At 32.5% G+C, this 21565-nt stretch overlaps 1 protein-coding gene across 11 annotated transcripts in view; it reads left to right on the top strand.

Annotated features, from left to right (window-relative positions):
* LOC130891822 (zinc finger protein 208-like) overlaps window positions 1-21565 on the top strand; it is a 176430-nt gene that overhangs the window by 137969 nt on the left and 16896 nt on the right. For all 11 annotated transcript variants that reach the window (XM_057796843.1, XM_057796837.1, XM_057796841.1 and 8 more), the window contains one exon: window positions 6380-8133. In XM_057796843.1, the coding sequence (XP_057652826.1) occupies window positions 6380-8133 (1754 nt within the window). The remainder of the gene's footprint in view (window positions 1-6379; window positions 8134-21565) is intronic.

Genomic DNA, 21565 nt, shown 5'->3' with positions numbered 1-21565 from the left:
TTGGGTGAGTTATGGTTTGGGCGGGAATCACTACACAAGCTCGTACAGAGCTGGTTTTCATAGAAAACGGCTCCCTATCCTCTTACAGGTACATTACGGAGGTGCTAGAAGACCATGTTATGCCTTTCATGGTGACTATGGAAAATCTGACCAAAGTAGATATTGAAAACACGCGCTATGACGTGTTAAAGCGTGTTGTCGGTCTCTGACGACACATCACAATAATATGCATAGATCTATTTATTTTTGGAATGAGATATCATTGATGATTTCCAATGTTCTACTGTTAACCTCTGTATATAAAAATAAATATTTCTAAAACCTTATTTTCTAAGGAAAAACTATAATCCTCATGACTTTAAGCATTGAACCTTTTGAAGATTTCAATATTATTGTCGACTTTTGCTTTTGAATCGAAAGGAATTTCAGAACGTGTTTCGTTTCATTGGGTGGATGCTTTCTTGTTTGGTTTGGAGAGATTGGAGGTCAAATCTGAAGAGAACATGATTTAATCACGAGTCGTTTCATAATTCTCTAGATAAATTAGTAATTACATTAATCAATTTTTTGCGCTGTATATTTTAGAGTAGGGTGTGGGGACAAAAAATCCGTATAAACTGTTTGTTTTAATTTAATTATTTGCACTTTATGACACAATGGTTACTACACTATAATTACACACATTTTATATAACTGAATCAGTCCCTAGTCGGCTTGCTTTCCTAGTTTTTGTTTTTAATTGTGACTTTAAATCATGAAATACTCAATCTGGCATTTGCCGGAGACAGAACTTAGTGAACGAAAACTTGTCATTGAGAAGTTTTGATTTTTGTTTCATCCGTTCTCAGAATATTTGGGATTCGATTTCTTGACATTGAACTACATTCTGTTCCTTTAGAATGTTGCTAACATATTTATTATCGATTTTCAATTTTTTGCATCTCCAGGTTTTCCGTGGGCCGCTTTAACTAAAGCTTTGGTATTTTTTTGTTTATTTGACAAATGCCAACAAAACATTCTCAGTCAACACTCACTTTACTTGCTAAGATTTCTAAAAATGTACAGGTTTTTTGTGTCCACACTCTCAGTATCTATTTTTTTATATGTTTTGTCCGTTTAGATTATTCGCTTTTGTTAGAATTTTTCTTATTTTTACTGAATTTTGTTGAATAAGTTTGCGCTTCCTCGCAATAGAAAATCTATTACGTCTTGTAGTGCAAAGACAAAAGTTGTCATAATAAGAATTGTGTTTGAAAACGATTTTAGATCAACTAAAATTGAGTTTGTTCTGACACGGAAAAATGATCGTCGGTATAAATCTAATTATCAACTTTTCCTTGATAAATTTAGGTATTTTCAGGTATTTTAAAGGTTTCATTATCTGAGTAGCGAAGTAATTTGAAACGTAACATTGAAATGAATATACTTTTCTAGATTTAAGATGCTTTGCCTCAGGTAAACAATATTTTAATTAAATTAATTACCTGTACTATATATTTTCCTCAAATTCGGATATTAGGAGATAGAGAGGCATAATATACTTTCCATTTCGATGTTTTCTAATGACCTTATTATAGATTTTATTTTTAATATCTAACTTCATTAGACTGAGTCATATGAAGGCATTAAGATTTAATGTTATAGTACAATTAGTGATGAAAATATGCCTTAACCTCAATATCAGCTTCTTGACCCATTATCTGTATGACTGATTAACTACACACACAATCGAGATTGAACAAACAGCAGAGCCAACTTGGTGGTCCTCAATATATTTAAAATTCGTGCCTTCCGCATAGCATTAAGAGAAAAAAAGATTGATTAATATTTATTACCCTCAAACAAACAATCTTAATAATGAAAAACTAAAACATTTATACATGAGCTACCCTGTGATAACTGTGATGTTGTTGTATACATAGGACAGACATTGCGATGTTAGAGACAGAGATTAAGGAATCATTAATAAATTTGCATTAACGGAAAACGAGTGAAATTTTTTGAAACGCTCAAATTTTTTATTGTTTGGAATAATTCTTTGAATCCTCTAAAATTCACTGATATGACGAGAATAATTTTATAGATTTAATACGTAATGATTTCGCTATTGATCAATTGATCAATTGATCAAAGCAGTCTTCTTTGGTGAGGGCATTTAGAAGCTCTGCCGTATTTTGCTTTAACGCTTCCATCTACTCAAATCGGGTCCCTTTCAAAGCAAATCTTTTTTTATCCTTTCAAGGAAATCTGAGCAGATCCGTTGACGCAAGAGCTTTTGGTCAGGAGTCAGATTTTTTGGCACAAATTTCGCAAAGCCTCGGCAATCATCCGGATGCTCATTCGACAATCTGCAAGCACAATTTGGTTGATTTTGGTCCCTGTTTCTGTAGTTGAAACAGTCATAGAGCGACCTGGACGCTGGTCATCTTCAGTGCTCTCTCGGCCCCCACTAAAGCGCTTACACCACTCAAAAATACGCACACGAAATAGATAATTGCCCCCATAGGCCTATTGCAAAGAAAACAACACTCAGTCGGAGTTTTCTTTGAGATTGATACGTTGCTTGTTTTTTTTCTGATTAATACATGATTATAGGCGGTCATACACTATTGTTCGGGTATACATTTCAAACAAATTTTTTTAATCAACAGCTTTGGTACTAAAACCATTTCATTGTATAAATAATCACCCATATTCTTCATTTTTATACAAACGTCACCAAACAAATTTACCTCTAACCTCAAAATTAAGAAATATTGTAACATTCTAACATCAAAACATTTAAGTACCACCGATATAACCTGACATAGTTCTATCTTCAAATGATTTGTTATATGCACATAAAACATCTTAACAGTTTATGGAGGGCAGTTATCACTAATGAAATCACCCGTCGGTGTCATTGAGAAAACTTGTAACATCAAAGTTTAACGATGAAACCCAAATACTACCATCATTACAATTTGAGGCGTCGAAATTGTCCTAGTTATTTATTTTTAAATTTTTAATTGTGTGTGCTCCACTTAAGAGACCTGACAATTAAGTAATGACAATACATTACAATCTTTGTAGCATCTAGTAATAAAAAACTTTTTCATTATTGATTGTTTTTCAAAGGCAAAGACTTGTACCATCAACTTTCGTAATTGGTCCATGTTTGTTTGTATACGCTTCAAAACTTTTCAAGCGTTGATTTGTGCAATTAGCTATATTTGTAACTTCTGGAAGTCAATCAATTATTTTATAATGCTTGGTGAACTTTTAATTCATTCAACTTTGACAATTACATTATAATAAAAGGAAACAGATACGTTTATATCACTTACTGAATCACAACATTATAAATAATGAAAAATGGTCGCCTTTAGCAAATGAAACCGTTCTGTAACTGTTGTAAAATCCTAGCGGTTCTGGAGCGAACGCTCTGTTTCGGAGCGCTTTTAGTTTGTGCTTGGTAGCGAACAAAAACTGAGGCAGAACCAGTCCAAAATTTTGCTAAATCAACTGTGTTCTTGTGATCAAACGTTAAGCTGTAGCCTTCTTAGTAGAAAAAGAAAATAATTGAATTCGGTCATGAGGATGAGGAAAATGAATTGGGGCTCCATGAATTATTCGCTCAATTTCATTTTGAATTATAATGTCCGTTTTTACATTTATATAAAAGTGAGTGATTACTGGATACACATCGTAATTCAAGAAGTAAAAAACTAGACAAAGTACCACCACATAATATAAGACACTCGTTAATTTTAATAAAAATAATTTCGTTTGAATAAACTAAACTAAAAACAGCCTCGATGTCAAAAAATATACACTTAACAATTGACAGAAATCAAAAACGGCTTGCAAGCGAACGTTCAACACGTTCCCGATCACGACAGCTACAGGTAAGTAGCAGTAGCGCTTAAGGTGATATCACACGGTTTACTCGGTCGGATGAATGATCACTCAAGTGAATGTTCTCTCTTTCTACATTCCACGCTCACAAGACACACACACAAAATGACAAAAAAATGAACTTTAGTCGCTCATTTCCTCGAATATGTCGTCAGACGAACTCGAGTGAACGTTCATACGTTTCATTTTTCGTTCATTCGGAGTGCGAATCCAACATCGCTGATTTGGTTCACTGATAATTCATTTTATCACTTTTTATTCATTTAATGCCTAGACGTTTCATTCTTAATGAAAGATGCTGAATGAAAGACAGAAATGAATAAAAAGTGAACCGTCTGATATCACCTTTAGTTCTACGTCCGCTGAATGCGACCAATCATTGTAGAATGCGTCATATTATGAAACTTTCTTCTAATGACATTCAAAACCCCATTTAAATGAAACAACCCGTCAGCTGATCGTATTTATCTATTGGTACTCACCAGGGTAGAAAGGATCCTATCATATGACTACGATCCGATTCACTCGATCAGTTTCTGAACAACAATGAACGTGATCCGGGTTTGTTTCCAAACAATCAAATTATCGGGTCAACCCAATCGTAGTTTCTGAAAAGTTCTACTATTTACCAGAAAAAATTACTTAAATATTTGTTGGAGCGAATGTGGCGTGTAAGTACCTGGCCTGACCTAGAGATGGCGGTAGCTGCTTGAATAAAACCACTGTATTAGAAAGTACGCAATCTATAAACTATATGTTGTAAATATGAGAAAAAAGCGTCGTGAAGATGTTTCGCGAGTGTTTGCAATGTTTCATAGAAATAAAATCGGATTTTTGCACCGTTTCATAACCTTGGATGAAACCGTGAGTTTATCATTTCACATCCGACACGAAAGAATCATAATAATGGATGAAAAGGGAGAACCGGCTCTAAAGAAGACAAAGACCATTCCATCTCCAGCAAAGATCGTTTTTTTTTGGGGATACGCGTGGTATAATTTTCATTTACTATCTTAAAAAAGGAAAAAATATCAACTGTCGAGTATTATACGATCTTATTGTAACGTTTATGTTAGGAAATCAAGCAAAAACGACCGCATTTGGCTAAGAAGAAAGTGTCGTTTCATCAAGACAATGCACCAACTCACACATCCGTTATTGCAATGGCCAAAATTAATGAATTGAAGTTTGAATTGCTACCTCACACACCTTATTCACTAGATTTTGTTCCCCGGGATTATTTTCTGTTCCCTGACTCGAAAAACTGGCTCAACGGTGCTCAAAGATTTTCTGAGAATGAAGAGGTGATGTTTTTTCATTTACTATAAATTATATCCTTTTTTTTTTAGATTCCATCATTGATTTAAACTGCTGTATGTATAAAACAAAAACAAAAAAATACTATATAAGAATTTTTTTAATAGACATTATTTTATTAGTACTTCACCTGCCTGAAAGTATCTTATATGACCCTACAGAAGGGTTTTCAGAATTTTGGAGTCAGTTTAGGCTTCTAAAGATTCACCAATCAAATTTAATTTCAAAATAATTTTAACAATGCTTATAAACTTTTTAACAGAAAGAGAAGACTATATTTAATACTGTTTTCTCAAGGTTAAACATGTGATGTTACAGTACCGTAGTGGCACGTGATTCCACTGGCTCTATTTAATGTACCACCTTCAAAGCGATGATCATCATCGACGTAATGCTATTTTGTATTTTGACGTCTTTAGAAACTTTGTAATTTAAACATAAGTCATTCATATAAATAGAAAATAACCCTAAAAAGTGTTGATAGCGGAACTGCCCTGCCACGTCGCAATATGAATCAGGTTTAAAACTAAAATTATCAGATTAAAATTCGATGGTAGCTAGAAATAAATAACTTGAAATCGATTAAAAACTAAAAAATAAAGAAATTATTAGAATCAATTTAAAAGTTATTATCTTTTTTTTTCTATTAAAATCAAAATAAAATCTTAAAAATGCCCGTTTTTTCAAATAATTGATTGGTTTTCGACTTTATGGAAACAACCAGTTAAAAAACCTTAAAAACAAAAATTAAACGAACACTTGATGGTAACAAGAGTCTTGGGTTTGTATACATTTGACATAAGTATTAACAAGTTCTCCTACTAAATATATAATAATAAAATTTGTTGAATTTTTTTCACAGTAATTGAAGAGTAAATATTAGAATTGCATAAATTTTCCCTAATCTGGGACGATTGTTTGTTTAACAATATTTTGAATTCGGTCCTGCAAGCAAATACGTAAGCACCATCGTTAAAACTTTGGCATAGGTGCGCCTTACCTGCTGATATCTCTTATCATTAGTGCAGTACTTCTATCACGATGCGATAGCATACGAAACCGAACGTTGGGCGGAACATTTTTGTTTTCTTTATAAGAACTCTGCTGATCGGTCAGTAGGAAATGTGTTGTGCAGTACTAACGTCGCGTTTTCTTTGTGTTACAGGTCAACAGTGACAAAGTGCAGCGTACAGAGGATATTGAAGACAGAAAAATTCCACCGAAAACGCCTTCGAAGAAAATTAAACTCGAACCTAACACCGATAGCAAAAAATCAGATTTCATTAATCCAGAAGATATAATTCATCACGCCAATGGCAAGATTTACTTTAAAAATAAATGTAAGTACTGCAATTTCAAAACAGCTTGGGACGGTGAAATGGCCAAGCACGAAAAGAAAGTACATAATATCGACCGAAGAGAAGACAGCAAACCGATGATCAAGAAACCATATAGACCGGTGCCCAATCTTATACCGATACCGTCACAAAATTATTTACTGAAAAAACCCAAAATCGAATTTTCAGATCCAGGAGAACCGGTCATGAGTCAAAAGGACATTAACGATATATGCGCCAAGAGTTCCAATAGTGTTCTTAAGGACTTCGCCTCTCTTTTCGGGTCCGAAGACGTCTTTAAAGCGTCTACTCCTAAAGTACCTGATCTCATACCTACTGCTGTGTACAATAACAATTATACCTCACCTAAAAATAAGATGACCGATGTATTTAAACAGAAAAATGCCTCGTTTTTTGACAGCCTTAGAGAAAAATTGGAATTGGGCACACAGGGAACCGGTAATTTAGTATGTAGCATTTGTAATCATGAAAGTAAGTGCCTTACCGAACACGTGAAACATCAGCAAAGCTGTGGTAAAGAAATCAATAAAAATCACGCCATTATTCCTCTTCATAATATCAGCTCATCGAGGTGCCAATTTTGCAGACAGCGATGCAAATCTAGCACAGATTTATTCCATCACATGCAAAAATGTCCCGAAGCCAGGAAGGCTCAAGATTCACTAGAACCTAAAATAGAAGAGGAATCCGATACTGAAGGTGAATTGAGGATAGATGAAAGCCGAGATGAAACAGAAATAAAACCTCATCCGATGGAAAATAAAGTGTTTGTCTGGAATGACATCGTTGTACCGATGGATATCGAGGTTGACGATTCAAATTATGAATATACAGAAGAAAAAATTGACGACAATGTTTCATTAGATCTATCGATTCGAACACAATCGCCGTTGGACAGTGAAAATAGCGGGTTAGGTCATGAATCTATTACTCCGAATAGTGTACACCATTCTCCTCCACCTAGTACTGAAAAAATTCCGACGCACGGTAATGACATCTCCGTAGCGCAACACAAACGTGTCTTCAAATGTCCACATTGTACTTTTTGGGCTTCCACGGCGTCTCGCTTCCACGTACATATCGTGGGTCATTTGAACAAGAAACCTTTCGAATGTTCTTTATGCGCATACCGATCCAATTGGCGTTGGGATATAACTAAACACATCAAATTGAAATCTGTTAGGGATCAAGCTCACGAACAAGCTAAAGTCCTGATGACTGACGAAACTGGAAGAAGAAATTACACTAAATACAATAAGTACCTGACGGAGATTCCCGTGACTAGCGAACAATGCATGGACACTAGCGGAGGCTGTGGAACAAGACCAAAGCATCACGATAGGAATTCTTCGCCTACTGCAAATAAATACATTCTACCAAAATTGCAAAAAACTCCGAACAACAACGATTTCAGTCCTTTAATGAAAACTGCTTCACCTTTGAGACCTCCGCCTCCATTGAAAGTTGCCGATGGATCGTTTCTCACCGAGATAGTCGATAAGAAAAGGAGCACCAGTGAAGGAAAACGTACTCTGTTCAAGTGCAAGAAGTGCAACTTCAAGTAAGTGCATAACATCATTTTATTCGATTTAAAAAATGGAAACGCCGAAAATTGAAATTAAATACCTATACATTGTTTATTCGGTTGATAAGGTCAGTTCTCTAATCAAATAAGAACTTTTTTTATCCCGTTGTAGATTACGAGGAGTCTAGATATAATTTTTTGGGATATTTTCTTTATCAGTTGTTCATTTTGTGAATATCGAAAAATTTGAAAACTGGAACCGTCGATACCGATGCTTTACGTAATTAATGATAAATAAAATCAATTTTTTTCTTGATATAAGGTTCCATTCTATTTCAATAATACTTGACATTGACAATTTGTGTAATTATATCAATCAATAGATTACTTACCGCATGACTTTCAAAATAAAAATCTGTTTTAACTACAAAGTAAAACATTTTTCCTTATTTGTTACATTACAATTATTCGTAGTTGAGAATAGAATTGTAACTTAAACTTAATTTTTTTTTCATCAATTTTTCTTTTCTATGTATGTGAAACATTTTTAAAAATTATTTTTCTGTATTTGCTTTCGATTCAAGAATTTTCAAATTTTTATAGTTGAATGTATGTTTTTTTAATGCAGTTTTTTTATCGTTTCGATGGCTTTTTAATCGATTTTCTTAATACTTGGATGTCTGTCCTATGTAAACAGCGTCACTTAAAATGGATAACAAAATGAATTTTCTGTGGTTAAAACAGATTTTTATTTTGATATTTATGTTGTAGGTGATCTATTTATAAATATACAAATTGTCAATGTCATATTTTGATTAAGATGGAAATAGATCGAAACGTCGATTTTTACCCGTTTTCTTTTAACCAATTTTTTATCAAAAGAGACCTAAAATCAAGGCGATCTATGAAAAAAACATAAAAAGTCTAAGAAGAAAAAAGTTGAAAAAATTCAAAATCAATTATTTCACATTAAAAAAATTGCTACTACAAGTAAATTTCTTTAACTTTTCACTTCTTATCATAAAAAAACTTGTTGATGACACGTTATATAAAATTGACAATAACATAAAAACAAAATATTTTACAAAACCAACTTGGTGTTCAAGATATTTGAATTCACATGCCGCAAAAGGGATCAGTGGTTATTATTTTGATGATAGAGCTATCGAACATCCTGAATGATTAATAACAAATTCTCATACCTATTACTACTTCGTTCCACACCTCAATGTTTTCTTGTAAGTCTTCTGCTATTAGTTTAACGTCGTCTACAAATGCTTCTTCACTAATTGTAATTTTTTATAGTTGCGAATGCCCCACACATAAAACAGTCCATCTCTTGATGATTATTATGAATAGTGATGTACTTAAGCTTCCTCTTTGACTTTATCCTTTATTTGTAGTGAAGCTTTCTGATATTTTGTCATTTCTTTTGACTGTTTTCATAAATATTTAGTATTATCATATTTTTACGTTAATTTCCCAGTATCTTCCAATTTTTCCTCTAGGATTTTTATCAATGTAAGAAGTTCACGCATAGTTTCTAATTTCCTTGTATTGTTTTCTTTTTCTGTCGTCTGTTTTATAGTAAATACACGATTTTGGATGTTCCTTCCCATTCGAAATCCACTCGGATTCTTCAAGTGTATCTATCTTCTACAGTTGATCTGATTATTTTCTTTTTTAATCATTTTCATCGCCGTACTAATTAATGTTATTCCTCGGTAATTGTTGCAGTCTTTTTTGTAAATTGGCTACTGCTAGTTTGTTGGGAATGTCTCATCTTCTATAGCTTTATTGAAAATATAAAACAGCATACCTTTCCCTGTTTCATCCAAATTTGTCATAATTTCTAAAGTTAATTTGTCATACCCAGGCGCTTCTCCATTATTTAGTATCAGTGATTCCATGTTCTATTTCTTCTTTACTAATTTCTATTTTCAATTCTTCCGTTATGTCAATTTGTAGAACTTCTTCTTTATGTTCCGATTCAGTATTGAGTAATTCCTGGTAATATTCTTTTCAACTTCGTATGATTTCCTCTTTCTTCTCGAACATTCGCCCATTCTTGTTTTTTAACAAAATATGTCTTGCGGTTGTTCTGTACTCATATTTTTTAATGAGAGAGAAATGCTTTATTGTCAAAAAATTGTTACAATTTGTAGACAAAAGCGTGTTGAAACTAAAAACCAAACATAAAAATAAATAAATAAAGATATAAATAAAATTAAATTTAAATATACAGAATAAAACCACAATGAGTAACAAAATTATAGAAAATAATTAGTATATAAGTCCATAGGAAAATTAAACCAGTATGCAACATTTCCGGAATTGAATATTATTATTAGAATAGAAGCCTTTTAAAGAGTTTAAATTGGCAAGTGATTGTGCATTTTTTTTACATTGTAAAATATTGAGCCGTCAACTAATTCTGAACGTAGAGTAGTAACGATCTTTCCAAAATTGGACAACCGTGCTTACGAATTAAGCAAACGAATTCAAAAATGAATAAGTAAGGAAAAGTCAAAATTTTTAATCTTTTAAAGAAGTCCCTGCAGTGAGCCTTGCTCTCTTTTGCAGTTTGAAGGTTCGATCAAATTGAGTGGCACCACACGTACCCCAGAAGGGAAGGGCATATCGAAGATGCGACGAGTTTCGTTTTGTTGAACAGTTTTTGATTTTCTTTAAAATCGTCTTCTATTTTTTCTCCTAAGTTTTACTTCTACTTCATTCCTTGATGTTTCAATTAGTTCTTCGATTTTTTTCTTTGTATATATAACATTATTTCTCTTTTCTATTTCGCACGTAATTTTTCCATGCTATTTTTTCATTTACTCTTTTTTTATTTCTCTGATGATGATTTTACCACATATTTATTTTGCAATATAATATTTTATAAGTAATTCCATGATTCTTCTTCATTTACATTCACCATTTCTCTGTACTTTGGACCACTTAAACATCCACTTGTTTTCCTTTCCTTAAGACGTTTGTAGACCGTTGATTTTCCTAGACCTGTCATCTTCGAACACATCCTTGTTAGATCATCCACACTCACTGAAGGGTACTGATATTTTAATGCACCATATACATTTAAAGCCATGGCTTTCTTCATATTGAATATTCACTAAAATTTTGTAAACGTTTCAGTGACAAACACTGCGCTAGAAATGAGGTTGGGTATTCGGAATTTTCTTTTGTAGGACTTTTTCTTAAACTGAAATTTGTCGATAACCATTTGAGTATACCTCATATTTTAAGCTTTTACTACCCTCTTACAAAATGTACCTAGTTATCATTTTTCCCAGAAAACATTTTGCAAATCGTTTTCCAATTAACCTGTCTGGTATAGGTATATACTATAAAGGGCGTGAAATATTTACCTGTCAACATAATTCCTTTCTTAAAATATCCCAAAGGAATTGTTTTGGCCGATAAGTAAACATAGTTGGGAATTTGAACTTGATGCAATGAATTTCTTAGAAAATAAATGTTGGATTGATTTCCTAAGGTTTAATAAAATAAAATAATAAATTGTTGTTAAATGTGACTACGGCTATGGCGGCCAGGATAGGGATTGGTTTATTACTCTACACACTTTCCGAATGGAGTATAAATAATAATAAACCAAAAAGTAGTAAAGTAATTGTTGGCAAAAGAATAAAATTACAGATTAGAAAATTAATATCACTATTATAAAAACTTGGGGTGTATTCTACTAAGACAATTTTAGGTATGGATGAAATTATCCCGACTCGGAATCAGATTCAGATCTATTGATTACAAAACCCAATTTCTCAATTTTATTCCTATCCCAAGGCTTGTATTTTACTTTTAAGTTTAATTATTGCTTAATAGTGTTTTTTTATATAATTTATACCATCACATCTCGTAGAAATGAACAAATTTTTTTAATTTATAACAAACATATCCATGTTTCGATTTGAATGAAAAGTCCCATAGTATTTTATGTTGTGAAATTATGCTTAAAATCGTATACACATTAAGTATATTCTTGTGATACAAGGTCTTCGCCGTGTAATCTTGAAAATAAATTAGTGTAAACAGAATCGTTAAGATATGGAAAATTAGAAAGTTTGCATTTAGCAATTGGATAGATGATAGATAATCATTTTTAAAGATGACGAAAGTTGATAAAACTAAGATTATACAACAAAAAGCAGTTACAAAATCGAATATAAAATATTTTAGTACATACATACACGTGTGTGTACTATCGTCCATTAGTTTGCTTCGATCCTTTTTCTACTTTACTGTTCTTATACCGGTTTCCTAATAAATTCAAAGGAAACTTTAAATTTGAAAATCCCATTAAATTAAGTCGCGCGTTTCATAATTCACGTTTAGGTAAAGTTTAGCAACACTGATGTTGAATAAAATCGCGAACATTTTCATGCAATGATTTTCTTTGATTTTCTACGTAAATTAAACCAACATCGACTTTTGGTGATGAAGCACCACCTCGAGTCACCGTGTTTCGCTGGTTTTCCGAATTCAATCGTGGCCGCAGTTCGCTACAGGATGAATTTCTTGAAGGTCGTTTAAAATCTGCTGTTGTGCCGGAAAAAATCGATGCTGTACGCAAGATTGTCATGTGACATACCGTGAACTTTAATATCACATGAGCATTTGACTGTCAAAAATAATTGTTCTAATAATAATTTGACAAACGCTCAAAAAAACTCTTGTCGTTTGGTGCAAAGAAATACTGAAAGAATAAAATCGCGGTGCTTAAAAAGACGTCTATAAGGTCATAATAGGAGACGAATCATGCATCTATGCATATGAACTCAAATTTAAACAACAATCGGCTGTATGGTTCTTTCAAGACTGGACCAAATCCAACAAAAGTTGTTCGCGCACGAAGCACTTCGATGCAAATGGTCGCCTGAATGGTACACCAGCATTTGTTTGCCAGAAGAAAAAATCAGGAAAACTAATCCCAGGAGACGATCCACAATGCGAACTCTCACACATCATTTCGAACAAAAACATTTTTGAACAGTCAAAACATCGAATTGATTCATCATCCGCCGTACAGTTCTTGTTTGGCACCCAATGATTTCCTCTTATTTCTGCAGATCAAAAATAAATTGCGAGGTCAACGTTTTTCTACACCTGAAGAAGCGGTTGATGCGTTTAAATTATATGTGGAGATAATTCAATCGGAATGGATAAAATGCTTCGACAATTGGTTCAAACGCATGCAAAAATGTATTGATATTAATGGAGAATAAAAAAAATAAAGCCACAATTAATAGTCTATCTCAAAATTTAATTAGCAACCCTTCTAGCATATTAGAATTTAGCAGCAACCGTCATATGCAAACATACGTTATGTTTGAAATCTAAGTGTCTTTTTAATAATTTTTAAAAAATGAAAGGTTTACGGCACAATGACCAGATATCGTACTACATTAAATTTGAACTTAAGCTTATCTGAAGAGGAAAATATTATTGTACGAAGACAAAGAATAAATCGATATAGATAAAACTATTTACAAATAAGTAAATCACCAAATATGCTTCCCATAATTAATAAATTGTTATCTTATTTCACTATATAATTTTAGGGGAGGCTGTATTCAACAGCAAGTTTTGAGATTTTGTAAGTATCGCAAAATCTTCGTCGAAGTCGAATAGTGTCCCAAGAAGTAGAACGATTCAGCCCAAGGTATTTCAAAATGCCTCAACATATACGTGTAATGGAAGAAATGTCTTTGGTATTTTATCAAATAGCCAATTTCCCGTTAAAAATTGATTTTTTAACCAGTCAGCGAAATTTTTTGGAACCGATAAGGCTTTTTGGAATTAAACGTACAAATTGTATCCGATGCTGGGCTTCGAATTCGTAACATTGTAGCTTGTTGGCCAAGTTCCGTTCACGACTAGACAATATTCAAAAACAATGATTTGAGATGGAAGTTTGAGGAAGGTGTTTTAGTTGAAAACGCATTCATGACAAAATTAGGAAACGTAAAAAAAGGCGTTTTCCCGTTTTATTAAGAGGAATTCATTTAAATTTGAATGCCTAACCTAACCAGTCATATTTGCTATTACCATACTGCACATTATTGCAACGGATATTAACGAAGACATACCAGAGGAATGGATTGAGTATAATGATGATAGTATCGCCGAAAACGTGGCTAAGATAACGATAACCACATAGGCCATCAGTTTGGGCAGTTACTACTTAATGAACCTTTCCATAGATAGTATAATCAAAAGATTAATCCTTAAGTATTGTTACTGAAGAAATAAAACAATTATCAACACACACTTCCACGTTTCATTTTGCTTCTTTTTCTAACGACACATATTTGAAAAGAACAGACTATCGTCCGTAGTACCTGTCGAAAAAAATACCAGGCTTGCCATCTTCACTTCACAAATCGGTTAGTTAAAACGCGTTTTAATTTGAAGCAACCTTTAGTTAAATTGGGATTATGAAACCGGCCGTTAGCTAAAAAAATAAAGAAATAAAAGGTAGCTGTGAATTGTTTAAGAATTGTTTGGAATTAAGTTTAATTCACCCTGTAGATCATTTTGAAAAAGTTTTTAGCACCGGATTTTTTAGTCTGAATGAGTGAAGACCACCCCTTAAGCAGGATAATTAAAAAGTTGAAAAACTACCTTGCATGAATTAAAATCGAACAAAAATAGTTTTGTTACATATCGCGGAATATAATTCTTATAATATTTATCATATTTCAACTCCTATAAACTACCCTTAATGATAACATTATAAATAAAAAAAAATTTTCGAGCTTTAAGACGTTTTTTCAATGCTACATAATAATTAATAATCATTGTAATACTTAGTGGTTCAAACATTAATTCATAATAATATATTCACCCTTAAAAACAAACCTTTTATCATGAAATTCATGAAAAAAATGTAAGCCCCTGTTTTGTTGTTTACTATACAGAGTGAGTTATGTACGGAACGCCTCGGAAATCTTGTACGATTTTTATAAATTTTTTTGTAATGTAGCTATAACATTTAGGTATAGAGAATATCACATGAAAAATAACCAGTGTTTCCTAAGGATTTCTAAAAACAAAAAATATACAGGGTGATCCATTTGAAATAACAAAGTTCATTGTGTTTTCGGAAATATCGTACAAGCCGTTTCCGAGATAATTGAGGCGTTCCATACATAAAACTCACTCTGTATTTATCAATGAATTAAAGGAAAAACTAAAATAATGTATATAATGAATTTTTTATTTTATCATTATTCTTTTCTTCCTCTTCTTCGTCATCTTCAACTGTGATAGGGGGAAATTTAGACAGCTAACACCAGAGCATGTTCCACATGACGAATTACAAAAAAAGACCAACTGCAATTAGAAAGTATTAGATATACCTACCTGCGTAAAGTTTTAACCGCCCTGATGAAGCTAGTTTTTTTTTAATTTTTTTTTTAATTTCCTTCAAAAAATGCTCAATACATTTTTTCATGATATTCGATTAGTTTTGAGATCGTAAATAGTTATTATTTTCACAGTTTTGGGACAAAATTATCATTAACAAGCCATATCTTAGTTATTTTTGTACTTAGGTAACTATAATGAATTTAATTTTATTTTTTTTTGACAGGCTCTAACTTTATTACTTACATTTTTTTATAAGCTGTACATTTTCAAAGTTATTTTGAAAAAACCATCCAAAAAGGCTCCTTTTTACATGAAAATTAAATATTTTCAACTTCACATAACTTGAGAAATAATCGCTTAAATAAATATTTTCATAGAACATTTTTCAATGGAATTCCTTTTTATATCCATTCCGGAACTTATTTTTAAGATTATATTTTCCACCTCCTAGAAGAGTTGGCTTCAACCCCATAGACTTAATGTTACACGTTAATACCAATTGGTTGCTGGGACCAAAAATCTTTGGAAAAACTCATGATTGACTGGACTAACAGATGATTTACTTATCAGAATCATATGATGTTCATTAAAGACTGTCTAAAATTTATGTAACGTCGAAATTTTTTGACAAAATTATGTTTAAATTCTTCCTTGATCTAGGCTGTAAATTTGTTATTTATCGTCCTAAATTTGCAAAATGGTGGCTTTGGCGACGTCCTAAGCCCTTACTCCTACTCCTTTTTTCTACACAGTATCTTTGCTTTTTCTTTCTTTAATGTCTTGTTCATATCTAAGTCTTGCTTCCTGATCCCATCAAGTGTTATTTGGTTTTTGTTTTTTTATGTTTTCAAATTCCTCGTTTTAGCAATAATATATTTTTCTCTATAACTATTTCTACTACACTCTGTTTATAATGTACCATATTTTTCGAAGTAATTATTAGTAAAATACGACTAATAAATAACTTATCGGACAAAAGACCACGTACTGAAATTTCCCTAATTAAATACCTCTTGTGTTTCTATGCATTTTCCATTTATTATGCATGCTCTCTCAAGGTTACTTTTTTTAAATCTTATCGCTTATTATAACTACAAAGTTTTGTTTTTGCAACGAATTGTTGCTAAATATTGATCGGGTATTACATGCAAATGTCGATAATTTTTTTTATTACCAGGTAAACTATGTTTTTACGACTGTTTTTTTCTAAAAACAAAGAGTTTCTTATCGCGTGTGTAGGTAATATGTAACCAAGGTTGGTTATACTGAGCTACGATCACGCGCGACTTAATACCTAGATAAAGTCTTCATCACTTATGAAAGACTGTTTGAATAACGTTATCGTCGTACTTATAATTTACGAAATACTTAGCGTCAATGGAATCTAATCTTTTGGAAACATTTATCTTTATACGCTTTCTCGAATCGTACCACTCCCTTATTGAAAATTTGCAGAATTCCGATTTTTTCGAAAGTACCTCGCATATCATTCGATTTTTTTTTTGAAAACATTCATATCTCGATATTTCTACAAAACAAATCGTACAAAAAGTAACAGTAAAAAATTTATTCCGTTAATCCTTACTATCAATTTTTTCATCAATTAAATGACCGCGTATCGGTGTCCTTAATATAGAACGGCTCTAGCAGGGATTTTAGGATTAGTAGAGCATGACAGGTTAAAATACTGACTGATATACACTGCCAATGAAAAGTTTTTGCCCACCCTATAATTTCCAACAAATAAAAGCAATACGATCAATTTTGTTATCTTCTATATTTTAAAAAACTTATATAGATTTGCTTTGTAGGATATTCTAAAGACGACTGCTTTTCGACTTCCCTAACAAGTCAATCGGGTTGAGGTCGGGCGACCAAATCATTACTTTCAGTACATTCCTTCTTCCTAATTCTTTCAAATACTCTTTGCACAACTTCGACAAATGCTTGTGATCGTTGTCATGCTGGAAGATAAATTTTCTACCGATCAGACGCTGATCAGAACGTACTACATCCTCCTTTAATATTTTTATTGCTTTCGCTCTTCAAAATTTCTTCAATTTTCACCAGGTCTCCAGTTGCTTCTCCTCCAAAACATTCGGGATTACACATGGATCTAGCATCCGTCCTTCATTTGACCTGCGTGCAAAAACTTTTCTCTTAAACCCAAAAACCTCAAATTTTGACCTGTCACTACATAAAGCTCTCCCCCACTCTTCCTGCGACCATTTCTATGTCGTGTAGCCCAATGTAACCTCTTAAAAGGAGTTGCCACCCTTCGAAATAAGCCTCTCCTCATTTTTACTGTAGAAGTAATCAAAGGCAGATTCCTAGATTCATTGATCTTAGCTGCTATCTTTGGATCTGTGAGTCGTCGATCACGTTTATTGATCAATACAATACGTTTATCTTCAGCGTTTGTGGTTTTTCGAGTCCTCCCTGAACGTCGTCTATTCCTGGTGGATGCAGTACACGAGGTATTTTTGATTCGGTCACTTTTGTCTAGACTATGAAGACCTGCGATTGAAGCACAAGTTTCCACCGATAGTTACTTCGTTTAACCCATTTCAAAACTTGCAAGTTTGGATTTACGAGAACGAAAACAATTCGTACACGAACTTCACAAGAAGATGTCTTGGTCCAATGATTATGAATCACAGTACGTTCTTGCTAACTGGGACTAAACTACAATCATAAACACCGACGAAAGAAAAACAGTTAAAGAAAAATAAGTTTTGATTTATCGCACTCACCTACAAAATATAAACATGCGTTCGTGTAAAGTAACCGTAGTTACCGAGGCAGCTGCGTCAAAAATTATCGAAAAAAGGCGCGGTAAATTCATCCGATTTGTGGGCTCCCCTCATAGTAATGCTCCAGTCCACAGTGCTACGTTTTCCAATGCTACTCTAACGAATGTGGCTGATTCAGCTCCATCCGACTATTTTTTGTTCGCAAAGCTGATGGCCGAGATAAGGGGTAAAAGATTTATAAAGGGAGAATATATTAAAAAATTATCACGGTTTTTATTAGGTTGAGAACTGATGTACTGCACTAAGTTAGACTTGAGAAGGAGCAAAAGAAACTGAAAATTCATGTATGAACAACCAGTTTGCAATTTGAAACTATTTAATTTTAGAAAACTTTTAAAATAAATTTTTTTTCATCATAGTACTCAAAATAAAGCATGTCATTTCGACACTAACAATGTAATTATAATAAATCGAAAAATAAAGTTTAATAGAGCGTCTTTTGGCATACGTAAATTATGAAAATTTTGTTTTCTATGTGTTATATGATTATCGAAATACGGCCACTCATAATATAGTGGAATCTCTATACCTCGAATGTCAAGGGAAACGCAAAAAAAATCGAGTTAACGAGTTTTCGACTTAACGAAATACATATGATTTAACTGCTGAAATTTTGACTTGCAATGGTTTCTAAGTATATTTTTCGATTTGTGGAGTCAAGTTTAGTTAGGTTAGATTAGGTTCAACGTTATTGTCATAATATGCTTACTCGTATATATATTTTTTACATATTAAAACAAATTACATATTAGTGAAGTAAAAAATCCGTTAATATCTTTTGATTGAAACAATTTGCATTTTTTCAAGCTCAAACAAAGAACTGAATACATGATCCTCGATATCATCTCATCTTTCAACCCAAAAGTCCGTAGTGTGTTGATTGCAGCTCTGGCTTTTTTATTTGTTATTGGTGGTTCAGTATGATCTAAGACATTTTCTGATTAACTACGAGTATATATTAAAAAATTCTTAGCCTACTATAGAACCAAACAAAAATTCAATGTCAAAATATTTTAATACCCAACATATTCTCCTCTTAATTGGATACATTTATTACAGCGAACCCTTCAAATAAAATGTTTCTTCTTGGTCTGCAAACCAGACCTCCACAGCTTTTATTACCTCCTCGTTGGAAGAAAATTTACGACCTTTTAAACTTTTTTTCAATTGAGGAGATGATAGTCGGACGAAGCCAAATCTGGTTAATAAGGGGGGTGTAGTAATTCAAACCTAAATCACGAATTTTTTGCATGGCAACATGAGATTTGTGTGCAGCGGTGTTGTCCTAAAAGAACAAAGCACCTTTAGATAGCTTTCCCCGTCTTTTCTCTTTAATTTTTCCCGTACAGTAGTCAGTAATGTCGAATAGTAATTTCCACTTATTGTTCTACCCTTATCCAAAAAATCACTCATGATTTCTCAATGGCAATCCCAAAAAACTAAAGCAAGAACTTTGGACACGAAACTTCTTAGGTCTTGGAGAACCAGAGTGTCTTCATTCCATCTAATGTTGCTTTGTTTTTGGATGGTAGAAATGTACCCAAGTCTCATCCATAGTAATAATTCGGTTTAAGAAGTCTACATCGTTTTCAAATCGAGCACTCATCGAACGAGATATTTTGTTTATGCATGGAACTGGTCTAGGCTAACTAGATATCAGTACATCCTTGTATGTACATTAGTTAGTGTTCCAGCAGTAGCTAGCCCTTCATCACATGTCACATAATCTTCAAATTTCATTTCCACTGTATAAGATTTAGTTTAACACAACGCACTATGCATTTAGTGGACATAGGACCAATATCTGAAATTCCCCCATATTTGGTTAAGCTGTTCTTAGTTTCTATTATCATAATCCATCGCCTCTTTTTGTTGATTAAAAATTTACATTTAAGATATCTTATTCAACGACAGTCCTTTTTTGAAAAAAAGTACCACAACTATTTTGTTGACCCAAAATTAATGAATAATCTTTGACACGATAATTTAAGTTTAGGTGGAACTTTCATAGTTTTTTAATGAGAACATAAGAAAATTTTAAAATATTCATAAAGAATATCGCTCAAAATCGCTCAGAAATCTACCTCCACAGAAATTAACTAGAAGATTTATAGTTTACTTTCCATAATACGAGTAATTACTTGCGGGTTCGTGCGGGTTCACGTGAAAAAAATTTTTTTCTCCCTCTTAGCTTTTTTTTCAAATATTGCCCTATAAATTTCAGTTTCTTCATTTTAAGTGTTTGTTTATACTTTATCAACGTATTATTATCTTTATTCCTCGTTAATTGTAAAATCGTCAATAAAAAAAGTCAGTAAATAAATAAAATTCAATATCGGGATAGCATTAATATCAATGTGAACAAAAATCGCGACATTTTCAATTTTTTCAGAACAAACCATATGAGTTTCAAAGATTATAACCGGGCATATGAACAATGGATTCACGATCTTGGACTCGAAAATATTCCTAAGAAAAATTTGTTCTGGATGCGTGAAAAATTTATTGTGAATTGACAACTCCTCTTATATGTTAAGAAGGAGTTTTGGTTTGCCGAAAAACCACGTAATCCTTTTTGCGACCTCAAATAGTAGGGTTCCAATTAACTTGAACATCAAAATAAAAATCAGAAATCGATTCCTCGTTAAAAAATAAAGGGGGTCCGACCTTTAAACTACAATGTCCAATAATTTGGTGTACTACTGTACAACGCCGTGAATACCATAAATCATAACCGTTAATTTGATTATTTCTGCAGACACATTTAGTAATAAACAACTTAAAATATACAATACACAAACAGATAATAAAATATCTTTTCTTGATAATATTTAACTTGTGACCGTATCTATCAGATCATGAGATTTGTAGTTGTTTGTTCGGAACAAAATTTTTACTCTAATCTAACAAAAAAAGATTTAGATATATATAGAAAGAGAATATTTTTCAGTGAATTCAAACACTTGAAGAAAATCGGTCTCGACAACATTTTATTTATACAGCGCAGATAAAGAACGCAAAAATATTTGACGAAATCGTCTGCTAAAACACAAAGATCCGAATTTGATTGTACATTATGAGGCGTAATTATATTTGAATAGTCAACAAACAATAAGAATATCTGCAATAAACGTTTTATGTATGTATATATGGTTCCCAGTCTTGTGATAATAAATTATATTAAGTATTGCTGCATTCCGACGACAATCTATTCTACAAAAAAATCGAGATTGATTTGGGCGTTTTGT

This window comes from Diorhabda carinulata, chromosome 3 (assembly GCF_026250575.1).
Source record: "Diorhabda carinulata isolate Delta chromosome 3, icDioCari1.1, whole genome shotgun sequence".
Lineage (NCBI taxonomy): Eukaryota > Metazoa > Arthropoda > Insecta > Coleoptera > Chrysomelidae > Diorhabda > Diorhabda carinulata.
This window is presented reverse-complemented; position numbering and strand designations above follow the sequence as displayed.